General features: G+C 39.2%; 1 protein-coding gene across 1 annotated transcript in view; it reads right to left on the bottom strand.

The window, feature by feature from the left end:
• Nucleotides 1–5,303: 5,303 nt before the first annotated feature.
• The window catches only part of LOC145415116 (carbonic anhydrase-related protein 10-like), a 201,410-nt gene continuing 188,393 nt past the window's right edge, over nucleotides 5,304–18,320 (bottom strand). The window contains exons 7-9 of the mRNA XM_080284537.1: nucleotides 7,218–7,372; nucleotides 5,794–5,931; nucleotides 5,304–5,408 (exon numbers count right to left, since the gene is read on the bottom strand). Of these exons, the coding sequence (XP_080140663.1) occupies nucleotides 5,304–5,408; nucleotides 5,794–5,931; nucleotides 7,218–7,372 (398 nt within the window). The remainder of the gene's footprint in view (nucleotides 5,409–5,793; nucleotides 5,932–7,217; nucleotides 7,373–18,320) is intronic.

Genomic DNA, 18,320 nt, shown 5'->3' with positions numbered 1-18,320 from the left:
ATACGGTTAAAGAAGCACCGAGTAATATCAGACCACGAGAAAAGAGGCATCGAGGATTCTGGAGGCAGTGGAGGGTGATGAAGGCCTGGGTTGTGTATCACTGAAGTAAGGAGATAGTGGTGTAGTAGGTCGCGACAAGTAGAACGATGAAGAAGCTGTGTTTGAGAAATTAATATTCACAAGTCTACTTTTGTCTCAGTCAGAAGTAATATATAAATCAGAAATTAGGTGTAACATTGCTTCGTAGCATTAATAGTCTACTGACTTGTGGCGCATGCTGCGAGAAGTGAGTGGAGAAGTGAATGATAATATCCTCAGTGTATGAGAAAAATGTACAAGAGATTCAGTTCTGATTTTCTATAAATTATTGGAAAATATTTAATCAAAAGTTATATTCAGGGGAGCCAGAACAATTAAAAAACTCAAGAAGGGCAATGGTTCCCTGTGGTAAAAATTATAATACAATAAATTAGTGAATTTGAAGCCAGAGATGGAAGAATAAAAGTCCATTGAAAGGTAGTTATGTAATTAAAGCTTTTTGTTGGGGTGAGCCAAAAGCTTTGAGAAGTTTAGTTCAGCGGTAATAGTTTTACCACAATCTCGCAAAAGCGATAACCTTAATCTGAAAGCAGGTTAAGAATACCGCGAGCAGAGAGACCCTGGCAGACCCATGCTGTTGACAAGAATGGCTATGAAAACAGAGATGCTTCTCTGTTTACAAAATAGAAGAGATTAAAGGCAAATGAGCGATAGTTAAGGAATTGGGAACAGTTATCTTCAAATGAGATATTCTGAAAGCGAACAAGTTTCCAGCAAAAAAGGATAGCAAAGGGGAAAAAAAAGAAAAGAAAAATGAAATTGTTGCCGAAGCAAGATGTAGGTAATACATGGATCTTGAAAACAAGAGCGGGGAAACGATCAAGACTATATCCTTTTAAGTATTATGGCCAGATAGGGCAGAAAGTTTTTTAGAAGGCTGTTTTTTCTCCTATTCAGGCATGAGGAAGCCAGATGGGAGGTAAATATGGAGGAACAGCACCCAAATCGTCCGAGGTCAAGGGGGGATGGGGGGAAGAAAATAAAAATCATAAAAGGTTTATACAGAAGTTGTGTAAGTGAAGGAAGGTACGGAAAGAAAAAGTAAAATTATTAGAGAGATTATTGGCACCCTGTTAGCCCCGAAGAAGATGAATATTTGTTTGCATAATCACGAAGTTAGAGAGACTGTATTCGTTGTGAATAAGACGAAGGACAGACTCAACATTTAATGGGTGAGGTGGGATTTAGTATTTAGTGAGTAAGCTTACCCAATCCCCACAACCATTGTTCCGTAACTGTCACGTTGCTGGAGGGTCCATTGGCATTACCACAGCGACAGAAATAATATTAAGATACGATTGTGACTGACGGCCCTCAGTAATCTATCTATCTATCTATCTATTGCCAGACGCCATAATCCCGTAAAGGGTGGCCATTTGACTTTGAGTTATTTGTTTTACGGGGAGGGGCACTAACCCTCCACCAACCCACTTGTTGACACGTAGGGAGCACGTATGGTTTGGTTATATGGTTACCACCCAGCTTTGTAAATGGTTTCTTGGCTTACAGGAAACCATTTGGCTTGTCACTCAATGTAAAGCCACCTGTAAAGGAAAGAAAAGCAATAAGAAGTGACAGGAAAGATGGGAGAAATAGGGAGAGAGGTAGGCAGACACAGAAAAAGAATGATAAAGGCTAAGGAAGAAGTAGGCAGCACTACATCAAGTGAGTGGATAATGGTCGCCAAGATTAATTATTAAGAAAAAGGTCATATGTTGAGCCCCTCTTTCAAATCGGTCACGGACACGAGTATGGTGCTGCACAAGTACAAGCTGCTTGAGGAGATTATGACGGATAAGCCAAAATGTAGACTTGTTTAACAGGAGGATCGATGAAGGAAGAGGATATACAAATGTGATGTTGAACATAAAAATCTAAGGTAAAGATTTCTGAGAAAACTGAGATGGGGAGAATGTGTTCCAGTTTAAAATTTTGTCAGACTGCCAAAGAATTTCGATAGCCCGCAAAACTGGGGGACAAGTCATGAAGACAAATAGGTTTTAAAGGTTAGCGATATCAGACAAGCCTGACTGCAGAGAATCCAGAAGGCTAAAGGATGTAAACATGACAGCATAGTAGATTATAGCATATATACTCGCAATACCCATAACTGGCCATAAAATAGGTAAAAGGAGTAACAGGGTAAAGAAAAGGTTGACGATCATTAGCCACTGAGTCTAGCTCTCAGTGAAGGATAGAGTGTGAAGGTTTGATGAGATGTGGTTTTTCAGCAAACGGAAATGGGAATGGTTCTAATATGGCAGAATGTGACAGAAGATAAGTCTGTCCTGAATAATCGTGTGAGCTCTTTCTAGGAAAGAGGCTACCAGTCATGATATTTATGACCCCCTCTCGTCAGGAATATATGGGGCATTGTTTTTGTAACTGCCTTTTTGGAAAGATTTCACAGTGTGTCGTGTGCATGTAGGAGATGTAGAAAGGAAGAGGAATGTGTTTTTAAAATCATGGTGGCTTACTCGCAATGTAAATGAGATAAAGAATTAGTAGAAAGAATGGTCAGGAGTTGATGCTTTGATAGCTTGATGAAATGCAAGTTCCTGGTCTCGCTAACACTACACCTTATTCGCTCTTATCTGAGAAGAGAAGATCCTTGTGCTTTTGAAAAGAGACAGCTGATTTCTTGTCCAAGTGCATCCATTAGTAGTAATGTATTTTATATAATTATACTGTGTATATATATATATATATATATATATATATATATATATATATATATATATATATATATATATATAGTTATCAGCATATATCAATTTAAAACAGAAACGTTAGAAAGTTCTATCAGATGGTCAAATACATATAAATTTTCAGTTCTCGTGCCAAGTGAACACTTTCAGAAAAATTTTTCGCATACCTTAATTTTTTTCCACCATATCCAGGCAAATTTAAGAAAATTATCATTACTGCGATATGTAACATATAACCTAGTAAGACTTCGAAATTCCAGAGAATTATTGCAAATTCCCTAAATATTATGTCCATAGTTTGTCACAGCTGTTGTAACTATAGATATTCGATGTTAAAAAGATACAAAACTTACCATTGCTACATAAGTAAGAAGTATAATGTAAACTGATGTAACAGCAACACCTTCTCGATTAAATTCGAAAATTCGTCTGCTTAATCACGTGCGACATCCGTCCCCACCTCTTTTGGTTGGCTACCGCTACGACCAGCGATCTTCCTCCACCCCCACCCGCCCTCCACCATCAACCATTCATCACTAATTCAGGAAATATGAAATAGTTCATTGGAAATCCGAGGTCTAACTAGGTAAGATTTTACATAATATCGCAGTAATGACATCATTTGCTTTAATCTGAACAGCAGAGGAAAAAAACAAGGTAAGTTACTCGTAAACCTTTGAAAGTGTTGATTTGGCACGAATATTGAAAATTTCACATATGAATACGTAATATTTCATTGGAATTCCGAGGTCTTACTAGGTAAAATTTTACATAATGGTGCAGTAGTGACATAATTTACCTTAACCTGACTGAACACAAGCAAAAAAATCAAGGCACTTGTAAAACTTTCAAATTTTTATTTTACACGAAAATGAAAATTTCACGTATATCTAGGCCATTTGATAAAACTTTATAAGGCCTCGTTTTATAAATTAATCATTGCAAATACAGTACGTATACATTTTTTTTTTTAAGCAATCTTATCGTCAAACTATTGTTGTAACCCCTATAATAGAAATTATTTAAATACATTGTTAGTAATGGCTGCACCAAGACAACCAGTCAGCTGCCAACCTTCAAAAGCTAAATGCTCTGCTCTTCTCAGACGAGATCGAATAAGGTACTGTTTCCCATCCTGCTCGCGAATAATATCCCATTCGTCCGGTCATTCCGATTGCCGCCCTGACATGGATCAAGTGACGTTTTGCTGTTCTTATACGCATCAAGGTAGGCGGTGAATATTAATTCCCCATAAGCTCGCTCACACTCACACAGATACTTACACAAATGCATACATTAATACACAACGCATGCACACAAATGTAAGCACAGATTCCAAGGCAAATTCAGCTACATACTTGCGTATACAAACACAAGCATGCTAACGCACACTTAAACACACCTATAATCCTTTTACTGATTCCCTTATCAGTATTAGCAGAGAAATAATGTAGGAGATGGAGAAAAATCAGAACAAGAGAAGACATCATTACCTTGCACAGCTGGTAAGTATAATAATAAAATCATGTCTAAAGAAAACTGTCCAAACTTAGTATGTTGGTAATAGAGATGGACAAAAATTAGAACATGTAAGCGAAGGGACAAGTGGGTGCTACGTGACTGGGAGTTCAAAAAGATTGTTTTGCTTATAGGTATTGTAAAAAGAGTGAAATATTGTGTGAGGGGAAAAAAGAGAAAGTATATAACTGAAAGGCGTAAGTGAGAGGCGAAGGGTTTGGTACTCTTTCTTCGTCTGTGTAGTTGTGTTCCTACTGGGGTACACATACAAACCCTTCTAGCACGACTGACACTAAAATTTAAACTTAAAATTTCACTTACCGGTTCTATCTTTTCATAATATGTACCTCCTTCGTAAATCCATTTTTTATTAGTTTTACATCTGTCCATCTAAAAGATATGCATCTCTGTACAGGGTGATAAAATATATATATATATATATATATATATATATATATATATATATATATATATATATATATATATATATATATTATTGTCTCTTCACTTCTTCTCCCCTCGCTGTAGAATAGTTTTTCGCGCTTAGCGTTACAATGCTCTCTCTTCAGTATCGTAATTAAGCTGATTCTTCTTTGGGAGTCTGTGCAATTTATGCTTCCCTTATTACCGAAGGTGTGCACTACTCAGTTCTCCATATAATCTCGTCCCGATTTTGTTTAAAACCTACACTTTTCAGCATCAATTAAAACCCAAAATCAATAGGTTTCTTCAGTGGTATCTGTCTCAACGTATCTGATATAATTATAACGTCCAATCCCCAGAGTTCATCCAAGGCGGCCATGGCAAATGGAAGTTCTAGCGGATTTAATCTCACCCTCGTGATCATCTACCCTCACCCAGCTGACATATGTGATACTCTTATATCACATCCTATCACTTCCTTCCAGCTTCAGGCGCACTTGACTTTTCATACTTGAACTTTCAGACAATCCTTTTTTTTTTTTTTTTTTTTTTTTTTTACCTCAGGCACACTTGGAATACCTTCAGACCACACCTCATTCTCTGACTACATCTCAGAAGCTCATGTAGAACCACAAAGCACACCTCATATTCTCGCTCCACCTCAGGCACACATGCAGAACTCTCAGATCACACCCAATTCTCTCAATCCATCTTAGGTACACAGATAAAACTCTCAGATCATACCTCACCCTCTCACATCATGTCAGACACAAGGGGAATCTTTCAGAGCACACTCCGTCTTTGCATTCCACTTCTGTTTCAGACACGCATAATTAATCATGCAAGCACAGACACACATACTGTCAAGTCAAATTCACAGAGATCGCTAAAGATGCTCGGAGAATGCTAAGAAAAACAATCTTGAAAATCGCTCATAAAAATGCAAAAATAAACAGAATCCTACAAAGAATTGGCAAGGATCGAAACAGGAAAGATAATAGCACCTCAGAGATAGCTAAAACACAGCTAAATTGTCAAGCCTAACCTTATCATGCATGGGGAACTCTATGCTGGTGCGGACGGTGCGGTGATGCGCTGACTGAAGGGGCCTGAAGTTGTTTGCCACGGGGGCGTTTCTGTGGAAGTCAGAAGACCCCTGCTTCAGTCGCCTCAAGCTGCGCATCTGCTAGGGATGGGGCTTAAGGTTAGTTTTATGTTATAGCCAGAAATCTTGTGGGCTTAGAAGACTCATTGCCATTTCTCCCTTTCTCCTTAACTACGTTTAGTCTTTTGTATTATTAAACTACCATCACACGATTTTATTCAAGTCTAGAACGACTTTTAATTGTCAAGAAGTTAACAGTGTCCAACATGGCAGTTGAAAAAAAATCTCTCGTAAACTGGATAATACAGTCTTGAGATTACGATAATACGTTAGAATATGTCATCACTGTGGAGTGGTTGAGGACACATTCTGAACATTGCATCATAATTTTCTCTAATTTCCCTTTCTTTTACTACTACTGTAGTTTCAATTATAATGTTACCTAGTAAGAGAATATGCCCATGGATCCTCCAATTCATATGTCGGTCTGGCCTTTGACTGAAGAGTTGTATTTTCTTTGGGTTTATTTGCTTCGTAGCATTTATCCTTTTGGGTTATATTATGCTTATTATACCTTAATCGCTGTTAAAAATATTATCTACAATACCCAAACACTCAACTCGGGAACAGTCTTTATTGTCCCGTCCTACTTCTTGCCGACCATCTACTGTTTTTCAATCCATTCAGCACAATGACGATTTTTCACTGTACAGTATATTCGTTATTTTTAAACACTTTCATTCAGTTTATAACAAACCTTTCGAAAAGCAAGGGTAAGCTATGACTTTCACAGAACTTCTCTAGGCTGTTACCAGACCCTTCCCCTAAACCAACAAAAATCGTATGGAAGTTGCAAGGACAAAATAAAGACGTCCTCTCGCTGACAGACTTTAAAGTTTTCTTTCTACTGTATGTACGAGTAATTAAGAACTCTAGGATTTTGTGTATGGTTCCCATATTGTGTTCAGTTTGTCTAAGAGTTAACTTTGGCGAGGTTGTAGCTTTTGATCCCAATTTCTGCATGGAAAAAAAAAAAGTTCAAGACCAATGTAGCGTAAATTCATATAACTCTCATATAATCTCAACTCGAATCTAACACAATCAGCCGTAACCTATGCCACCGTAGTCTAACTTACCCAAAGCAAACGAATTCTATCCTAAGCCAGCCAATCATGCTATAACTTAATCCTAACAAACCGGACTTAATTCAAACAAGACCTTGGCAAATCGAATGTACAAGCAACCTGTCCTCATTCAGTTTACCACAATTCCGTCTAAATTTAAGAAAACAAATTAACCAAAATCTACCTAATCTAACCTGACCCGTGACATATCTTGACAAATCTAACCTTAAGTGCCCTGACCTGTGTGAAAGCGATGTAGAGGGGTTTGTTGGGCATGATCCATGTTACCGTCTCGTGGCATCCAGGGACGGTGAGGGAGCCGTCGTAAGTGAGGTAATGCTCCTTGGACGGCACCAACTCGCTCACTCGCAGCTCATGAGGGGCGGACGACGACCCTGAGAGAACACAGGGCTTGATAAATATGGAGACACATGCTTGCTTTAATTTCCTTCTCCATTTTTCTAACAGTCTGGCTGCTATGAACAACTCTTCGCTAAAAAAAAAAAAAAAAAAAAAATAGTTTGGTGCCAAATTAAAAGATTATATATTAAACCTGATTCTTTTGGGGGGACGGTTAATGGAGATAGTACTAATTCTCAAGGTTGCCACTTCTCTTGTATTTCTTTTCAGGTAACGTCAGACGATTTATTTAATTTTAAAGTGAGTTATTAGAGTCTGAGACCGTTAGGTGGGGGAAATCTCGAAGCGTTGAACGATTACAGAATAGTGGTGACCCATATTATCTGACAAATGTTGTCTGTGTGGAGGGGGGGGGGTGGATTCGAAGCCTTGAATGATGAGTGAATGAAGATATGTCACATCTTTCCTGGTTAAACTAATATCTCTACTGTTATGTTTTCGTTTTACATCCATGCGTACTGAATGTGCGAACAGAGAATTCATTTACTCTGCGTGTCCGTCATCCTTTTTTATTTTGTTAGCAGTATAACACAAAGAGTTTTGATCCGACGTCAACCAGCTTTGGTGGATGATGATAGATTTCATACTTGTGTGCATCTGCACATGTATTTTCATAGTTCAGATTTAATTCCGGAAGCATAGAGCTGTAGCGTGTTTATCCAAGTTGGGTGATATGCAGTGAACAGGGAGAGGGAGACATGAGTAAGAGTTTGCTTGAGAGTAGGTTGAGAGAAAAATAATAAGTCGGCAAACAAGTATATTAAGCATACGGTGATGGGACATATGAGGGTCAGTGATATGATGTTGATGGACGTATCGCTGTTGTACAGGACAGATGTGTCAATATCCATTTTTTTTTTTTTTCTGAATCACTCCTTATAGGATGCGACCCTACCGATTTTAGAACACTTTAAAATATCATGCACATCTATCTATCTATCTATCTATTGCCAGACGCCTCAATCCCGTTTGGGGTGGCCACAAACAAATCGCCTCCAAGTCGCCCTGTCCCCCGCCATTTCACTGCCCTGCTCCCAACTCACACCCCCCTCTCTCATATACCTCTCCACCCCATCTCTCCATCTCATCCTCGGCCTCCCCCTCCCTCTTTCCCCCTCCACCTCACTCACATACACTCTCTTCGTCAGTCTTTCACCCTCCATCCTCTCCACATGGCCAAACCACCTCAGTGTGTTCCTCATAACGCTTCCTATCACATCCACATCAACACCACAATGCTCCTTTATATCCTCATTCGTCAGCCTGTCTCTCCATGTGACTCCACAGGCTCCTCTTAAATAACTCATTTCCACGGCTCTCACTCTTGACTTGTGTCCTTCCAACAACGTCCACGCTTCACTTCCGTACGTTAGAGTTGGTATCACAATACTGTCATGTAGTAACTTTTTCACTTCCATGCTCACTTCCCTGTTTCTTATCACTGCTTTCAAAGAACCAGCAACCTTTCTTCCCTGCTGTACCCTTTCAAGCACTTCACCCTCCAAACCTCCATCCTTACTCATGCACATCGAGACTAACAAATGTACATTTCCTTTGTTGACTACATACATTTTGCATATTTGGGCTGCTGTCAAAATTATAACAGGCGACTTCAATATAATACCATTTTCATTAATGTATCAATAATACTATGCGAATAAACGTTGCATGTATGCGTGCATGTCCACATTTGACTCCCTCGGATTTCGATGTGCCATACATCAAAAGACACGGAAGGACTAACTGACAACGATAGTGTAAATTATAAGTCCATGTGGTCAGTTGCGCCCGAGCCACGTGCACTTTTGTGCCCGATTTTTCGCCAGACATTTCATACCGCTACGTGAAATGAGCTGAAATTTTGCATGGACATGTCCAGTATGTCAGAGCAGGTCCATGTCAAGTTAAGTGTCAATGTGTGTCTCTTTGGCAGCATTGCAGGTAATATAAGTGCTTAGCGGCCCAATAGGGCCGCTATGTGCAGTTTGTAAATTTTCCAATTATGGACGATAAATTGTTAGATCTTTTTTTCAGAAACATAAAGCACAGTTATATAGCCAAAGGCTAAAACTATTATCCCTGACCATGATGTGTGACTTTCCTCTCTTATAAATAAAGTTATAAAAATATAGTAAACCATCTGAGAAACTGGCACACTCCTGGAATAAGTATGTAAATGAAACATTACTTGGTTGTATGGAGAAAACAGATTTTGATATTTTGTACTGTATAATGCAATGCCTTTTGATGAGATTGTAGATATACCGAATTCATATTTGAGTTTATGCATAGATTTCATTGTACTAGAAAAGGTCGTAAAATGTTTTCTGAACACCAAACCCTCGGTAATGAAACATCTAGAAAAAAATAAATAAATAACAAAAGGCGTATCTTTGCCAACATTGATTAATCTCAACTAAAGCCTTTTCAGGAGGAAATGTGACAGTACCACTACCATTTGTAAAAACGGATATAAGTCTAAAGTGGAAATTATGTTTGAGAGATATAAAATAAGCTTGGAATGGTCTCAGACATCTAACTGGCACGAAGAAAAGCTCAGGTAGTCATGGCATATCATGCAGACTTTTCAGCTAAACGTACATGCATCACAAACTTCCACTGTTACAGAAATAACCACCGTATCGTTATGTCATATGATGGTGTACTTTAAAGTTTCCAGTCTGTTAAGACTGACATTACAGCTGCTCCAGATAAAATTAACAGCAGTGTACTAAAACTATGTAAAGATCCATTAACGCTTATTCAGTGTAATTTTTTTCAGTTATTACAATATGGAAAACTTCAGACGTAATCCGGTTGCCTAAGAAATCCCCCCCCCCCCACAACTATAAAAATATTATCATCTGATATCCCTAACTTCCATCATGATGAAATGTCTAGAGAGTGTTGTAAAAAAGATGCTACGTAAGCAAGTCTTACATTTTACTGACTGATTTCAGTTTGCCTATACAGTAGTACGCGTGTTGAGATGCAACTTTGTATTTTACAGAGTTTACGTTTAAATTTATGGACAAACCTAACAATTCTGATTTTAAACATTTATAAAGATGCTATTTGCAGATTTATCAAGTTCCGTCAACACCATCCAGTTTTATAAAAATGATGCAAAAAAACTGAATAACATGACTGTAAATACCAACCTGATTTTATGGATTAGTGATTTATTCACGGACAGACCTCAGTATGCAAAACTTGTCAATGCAAAATCCAGTGTCATAATGACAAACATAAGAGCTCCACAAGGATGTGTGTCACCCAAATGATTCACCTCATAAACCAATAACTGCCACTGCAGTACAAATAACTGTCAAGTTTTCATATAAGGTATGAAGATGACGCTGCCAAGTAAGTGTATCTGTAACGATGTCTGAGACTGAGAAGCGGTGGAAAATTTACCATGTGGTGCACTAATAATTATCCTGAGCTCAGTGTAAAAAAAAAAAAAAAAAAAAAAAAAATAGTTGGAGACTTCAGTCGTTCAGTCAACTTTATACATATGTGTAAAATTTGTAAAATCTGTTACAGAATACAAATATTTAGGTACAGTTATAGATGACAATATCTGTGTTAATAAGAATGCTACGATAGTGCATAATGGATCTAACTCTAGAATGTATATTGTAAAGGAGGATGGATAACTTAGAAATGATGCAAGAACTATGGACATATACCGTACGGCAATTGTACAGTCAGCAATTTCTCTGTAACATGTTGATGTGGAAACTTTAAAAAGATTTTTAGAATAAGCTGACAAAAGTTATTAAGAACTGTTTAAAACCAGAAATTCGAAACACCATCTCAATGCTGCATAGAAAAAGAAAAATGTTCCTTCCAAAGACATCAAGTAGTCCAAGATTATCCATCACATTAACTGAACAATAGCTACCACCTGCTGCCTTCTGGAGAGAGGCTATGAGCAGCAAACTGTAGAACAGAAAGGTATTCAAAATCTTCTGTTGTTCAGCATCCAAATTATAATAAACTAAAAAAAAAACACACACATGTAACATATGCAGATCCTGACGTTTTACAGTTTTTTTTTTAATGCGAGGAAGAAGGAACCAAAGGCTAGGACCCCGCAAAACAGTTCCTTCCAAGAAACAAAACAAAAACAAAACAAAACAGAGCCAAATTCAAGATCCATTCATTTCGAGATGCCTGGACACACTGAGTTTGAAAGAATGGAGATAATAGGAAGTAGGAAATACAGAGTGAGACAGTTCCGGAGTTGACCTGTTGCATAAATGAAGGACTGGGAGTGATGGTTAACTCTTGAATTATAGAGAGTTGGACAGGAAAGGGATGAGAGTTTGTTTTTGTTTGTTGTCGTTGAGGTGGAGGGAAGCAAGCAGACAGTTCAGAGGAGCAGTGACCATTGAAGTAGAGATAGAAAATAGATAAAGAGGCAACAGTGCAGTGAAGAGACAGAAGTTGAAGGAAGCCTGTAAGAGGAGAGTCAATGAGACAAAAAGCCTCTGACTCCACGCTATTGAGAAGAGCTGTATGTGGGGAGCCTCCCCACACGTGAAAGTTGTACTCTACACAGAGGCGAATAAAACCTGTGTATAAAGTCAACAACTGTGCAGGGGTAAAGAAAGTATGGAGTCGGCTTAGCACAACTAATCTCTTGGAAGCAGATTTTACACGAGATGCAATATGATCTTTCCAAGACAAATCCTGAGTGAATGGAACCCCAAGCATGTTCAAGGATGATGCAGGACTGAGCTGGATATTATTAAACATTATTGAGAACTCCTGTGGAAGATTTTGCCGGGTTGATAAGTGTAAAAACTGAGTCTTTGATGCATTAAAAACAAGATTATTTTTACCCCAGTCAGGGATAAGAACCAAGTCAGACATTTGGTGTGCCTCATCCCTTGTTTGTTAATGTAACTGTTGAGATGGACGTTGCGGGAACCGAATGGAAAGGTGAAGGGTGGAATCATCAGCGTACGAGTGGACAGGGTTAGACGTGCAGCTTAGACTGACCAATAAAAGGAAGAGAGTTGATGATAGGACGGAGCCCTGAGGAACACCAGGGCCCTCGGGACTATTATTTCATTGGTAGCCTAGACTGACTGTAATGCCTGTATGCCTATGATTATTTTAATAACTGTCAGAATGTGATAACTCTCTATGAATATTTTCTATTGTATGACTATATGAAAAATGCACAAAATAAATTTCATGTAATTTATATGACCAATAAAGTACGTATTGTGATTGAGTTTTTATGATTTTTTTTTTTTTTTTTTTTTTTTTTTAGATAGCAGCGAAGTGGAAATGAATCAAAACTTGTGCATGAGAGATGCCAAAGTTTAATGGAATACACAGAATAATGCTGGAAACTTAAGGAAGTAAAGTCAGTGGATGCCAGCATCAGTAGATGTCAACTGTTAGTAGATGTTTCTTGTCAGTGAATATTTACACCTGCTGGATGTTACCTGGTTTTCAAGTGTTCAGGATAATCAAACTTTAGTTGATTTCTGGGTCAGTGGACTGCGGAGGTTAGTTGACATCAGAGGTCAGTAACTGTCAAGATCATTGACATCATATCAGTGAATGTCACCAGTCAAAGAATGTCAACACTTACTGGATGTCAGAATTCAGTGTACGTTTGAGGTCAGTGGGTGTTAAAGTGGATATCAGTTTCAAGAAGATGTCAATGGTCAGTGCATGTGAACTTGGATTTCAAGTGTTCGTTGATCTCAGAGACCAGTGGATGTCCGTGTTAATGCCAAGTGTAAGTGGGTGTTATTATTATTAATTATTATTATTATTATTATTATTATCATCATCATCATCATTATTATTATTATTAGTCTCCACCTGAGAGACTATTGTTTTCACTGGTATTTTTATTATTATTCTCGCCTCTCAGCCTCGCAACGATTCTAGGAGAACTGGAGACTGTGCAAGAAATCTGAAGGGCCCAGGTTATGTGTCCTGGCATGGGCCATTGCTGATAGAAAAAATCCGAATCTCCCCAATAGGGTCAAGGTCATTGTAAGAAACAGTAGCTGACACACTGAATTCTTCGACATCTTTGTCTCCCTTGTTAATTTACACAAGAAGTTGCCTTAGGGTCTGCAGATCTTGTTTATATTGCTCATACCTTACCTACCCGACCGAGGGTGGACGATGGTTTAACAATAGTACACACGCCTCGCAAGCGAGAGTTCCCGGGTTCGATTCCCGGGTCGACCACGAGACCTTTAGGCACGGTGTCTTTTGCCCTAGCCTGTTCGTACCTAGAACTAAAAATAGGTACCCGGATGTAAAATCGACGGTTGCGTGTCGTATTCCGGGGGAATGTTTGGGAGCTTACTTTCCTTGTCTGTTCACCATTCTTGTATGTTTGTGTTGTCCCCTGCCCAGTGCAACTGCCCAAAATAACTGCCCACGGATGTTGGATTAAGCCCCGACGCCTATTCCTTCAACTAAAATTCACTTCCTCACCAACTGATTCTTCCCCTGTCCCCCTTCTTCCTTCTGACTTGGTGGCAGTAACCCCATCATTTTTTGTAGCTTACTTTCCTTGTCTGTTCACCACCCGACCGTAAGACAGCGCACATCTGATATATCCAACCCCTCGACTCAAGGACCACCAACCACCTTGCCTCCCTTACAGACACCGACATACAAAACAACCTCGACGGCTACGTCGACATCTACGGACAACTGCACCGAGATCAGCACACTGCCTACACCTCCAACAAACTACCAGATGATCAAGAATCCAGCATCATCGATGCAGCCTTACTAGATCCACATGAAGCCATGATGATCAAGTATATCATCACCAGTTTTCTATCTCAATATATCTACCCCCTCCATAGTCTCAAGACAGACCCCACTGACAGGGCCAATGAGAAGGCCCGGATCTCCCAACTGGGGATATACTGTAAATAATAGCAGACAAACATGGTGAAGTCTCCTTATTGTGGCTACACAATACGAATCATCATCATCATCATCATAGTTCGGACCTCCATTCCCACCTTACGACAGGGTGAGGAGTAGCAACGTCCAGACAGCCAAAGTTTGCCCAGTCCAATGGGCCACGCTATTACTCGTATTCACTCATCATTCAATCCCTCCGGAATCATGGCCCTATCTGATATGCCAAAAACTTTCACCACATTCTGTAGCTTCACAAAAACGTATTTGATAGAGTCAATCCAAACACTGTCACGTTAAAAAGGGGTGCCAAATCCCTCTTTCATATATTGATGTCCCCTAAATTAGGCTGTGCCTCGATTGACAGTCACAAGGTGATGAGTGCAGGTACGTAATGTAGAAAGATATTATATATCTGCAGTCGATGGTGTTCTCTTGGTCGAGGCTTTTTTACCATTAGTGTAGGTCTAGTTACTTGTCTCTTAGGATTTAGTATAGGTTAGCGATTTGTCTGTTAGGTGATTAGTATTAGGGTCTTTAGATTAGGTATTTTTGCTTAGGAATAATGTAAGGTAAAAAAATATAAAAACTAAAAATAAAAATACAACAAAAACAAAAAATATATATATATATATATATATATATATATATATATATAGATATATATATATATGTGTGTGTGTGTGTGTGTGTGTGTGTGTGTGCATGAAAGTGTATCTGTATATATGCATGGAAGTGTGTGTGTGTGTGTGTGTGTGTGTGTGTGTATGTATGTATGTATATATGTTTGTATATATATATATATATATATATATATATATATATATATATATATATATATATATATATTGTTACGAAACAGAGAAAGATAATGTACACTTTAAGTGAGAATTCTAAAAATCACTACTGTCCCGTAAAGTTCCAGGTTCAAAACAAAGAGTTAGGTAAAATTACAAGTTAAAATTTAATGCTCAAACTAACAACAAAACATTCAAGACTCATAAGGATAATGTAATGGCAAAAACAGGTTAAATATATGGTTAACTGCAATAGCCTCTATTAACACGAAATTAGCAAGAGTAAATTTACCTAAATCAGCCCTGATAAAATGAAAATACACTGGGTAATGCTCAGTTAATGCAAGATAAATTATTACAGATACAAAATAGTATTAAAACTGGCTGACAAAATGAATCCTACATAAATTACAATAAAACCTCACTAGGCCAACAAATCAACACCTTATGCTATACAGTAAAAGGAAAAAAATGCAACAACAGTTATACTCAAATTACACAGCTGCTAGATGGTCGGAGACTTCCGGAGCACTCACAACAATAACTGTACAGGAGAGGACAGAGATGTGAACAAAATGAGGAGTAGATCTAAGTGGCAATTAATGTAGAGACTGAGCTCATTATATAGGGGCCAGCAGAGCTTGATACAACTTGTAAGAAGGACGCGCAAATGAAGCCATGGGGACAAAGAGTTGACAATCCCGCTCTGAACAACAGAAAGGACGACTTACTCTACTATAACGGTAGAAGGGGGGGACTGAGGCAGAACACGCTCGTGATCAAACATGCAGCATACAGTGCATTAAAATTACATTAAGGATGATGAAATCATAGGCTATGTAACACCTCCTCACAAAGAAAAAGAAATTTACAAAGGAAATTTCTTATTACTCTAAAACAATCTGTCTAAAGTCTAGATAATCAATCTGCAATAACATTTTCTTTCCTAGTGTTACTAAACATGAGATCTCCCTAGCACGTTCAGTCATAGGTACTTGCCAGTATCCCTTTAACAAATCAAACTTACTTATGTACCTAGCCTTTCCGATCTTGTCTATGCAATCTTCCACACGAGGGAGAGGGTGTCTGTTTTGGTTATCTGATTAACACGTCTGTAGTCGATGCAAAGCCGCTGTGACCCACCTGGCTTAGGGACTAATGTGACAGGAGAACTCCACTCGCTCTGACAGGGCTCAATCATCTTGTGGTCCAACAGGTAGCCAAGCTCCTTCTGGATGAGAGGAACTTTCACTGGGTTCACACAGTAAGGAGGCAGTTTAATTGGCTTTGCGTCTCCAACATCGACATCATGCATCAACACAGTGGTTCTTCCTGGAGTGGCACGGAACACTTGTGGGTACTTCTGCAGTAATGCCGAAAACTCTTGCCTTTCCTTGGGAGGTAGATGAGAAAGCTTAGTCTGGAGATCATTCATGATATCAGGAATCTTCCCCAAACTATCACTCAGGCTCATACTGCATGGGAGAGCTTCACTTGCAGACTCGGGTGGAACAGCTACAGTGCAGACTGGATTATTTTCGTCCCGCCTGAGATATAACTTTAGCATGTTGATGTGACATAGTTGCTTGTTCTTTCTACGATCTGGTGTGGCGATGACATAGTTGACATCACTGAGTTTCTTCTCCACGAAATAAGAACCACTAAACTTGGCTTGAAGAGGTTGCCCATGAACTGGTAGCAGAATCAAAACCTGATCTCCTGGCTGAAAGTGGCGTAACCTGGACTTCTTATCATACCAAGTCTTCATCTTCTCCTGAGCAGCTCCTAAATTCTCTCTCCCCAGTTGTAAAGCAGTGGACAGCCGTTCTTTGAACTTCATCACATACTCCAGCAGGTTGACGTCATCTTCCTCCAACAGCCAGCATTCCTTGAGTAACTTAAGGGGTCCTCTTACTTCATGGCCAAACAGTAGTTCAAAAGGTGAGAAGTCCAGTGATTCATTTGGAGATTCTCTTGCGGCAAATACAACGAATGGAAGACCTTTATCCCAGTCTTTCTGATGTTCCAAACAGTATTTCTTGAGCATCGATTTGAGTGTTTGATGATATCTCTCCAACGCTCCTTGGGTCTGGGGATGGTAAGCTGAAGACGTGATCTGGGTGATGCCCAACTCTTTCAGAGACTGCTTGAAAACATTTGACATGAAATTACTTCCCCGGTCTGACTGTACCTCCTTGGGCAGACCAAACTTTGTGAAGAACCCCAGCATTTCCTTAACCACGTTCTTTGCTGAGATATTTCTAAGTGGAATGGCTTCAGGATAACGAGTAGCCATATCAATTAGGGTCAACACATAAGAAAATCCTGAAGAAGTCTTAGGAAGAGGGCCCACAATATCCACCAACACACGGGTGAAAGGCGCCTCAAAAGGAGGAATGGGAACTAGAGGTGCAACCTTTTCGGTCTGATTACACTTCCCCACAACTTGACAGGTGTGACAAGACTTACAATACCAGGAAACATCTCTGAAGATACCTGGGCAGTAGAAGTGTTTCAAAATGCGTGCCACAGTCTTCCTCACTCCAAGGTGTCCTGCCAAACTGGAATCATGAGCCACTCTAATGATATCCTGCCTACAAACACGAGGGATGACAACTTGATGTACAACCTCCCATTCACAGTCGGCTGATGCTGTTGGGGGTCTCCACTTTCTCATAAGTACTCCTGACTTTATATAATAACAAGTAGAAGCACCGGCTGACTCTTCTTCACTGTAAGCAGAGTTAGCTAGACCTTTCAACTCGGGGTCAGCAACCTGCAACTCAACCAACTCTTGACGAGACAAATTATCAACACTACGGGGTACTGCCTCATCTGGTGAGTGGTCCAAATTAGCAAGAAAAGTGTCAGCTAGGATAACATCATCATCATCATCATTATCCTCTAAATCACCAGTAACTTTAGACTTAGCCCTAGTGACAGCACATGCAGGGAACACATCAGGGACATCACAGTCCTGGGTCGCAGCCACTGGCTCACTAGACAACTGAGGAGCTGGACACACTTGACTTCCACCAATATCATTTCCAAGTAAGAAAGTTACACCTGACATTGGGAGTGTCTCAACCAACCCAACCATAACGGAACCATTAACAAAACCAGACTCTAAATTCACTCTGCACAGAGGGACAGAGAAGTAATTATTCCCTACACATTGCAAGATTACAGTTTCATCAGAGGAATT

This window comes from Coenobita brevimanus, chromosome 13, assembly GCF_032717465.1.
Source record: "Coenobita brevimanus isolate Jiangsu-jjx chromosome 13, ASM3271746v2, whole genome shotgun sequence".
Classification (NCBI taxonomy): Eukaryota; Metazoa; Arthropoda; class Malacostraca; order Decapoda; family Coenobitidae; genus Coenobita; species Coenobita brevimanus.
This window is presented reverse-complemented; position numbering and strand designations above follow the sequence as displayed.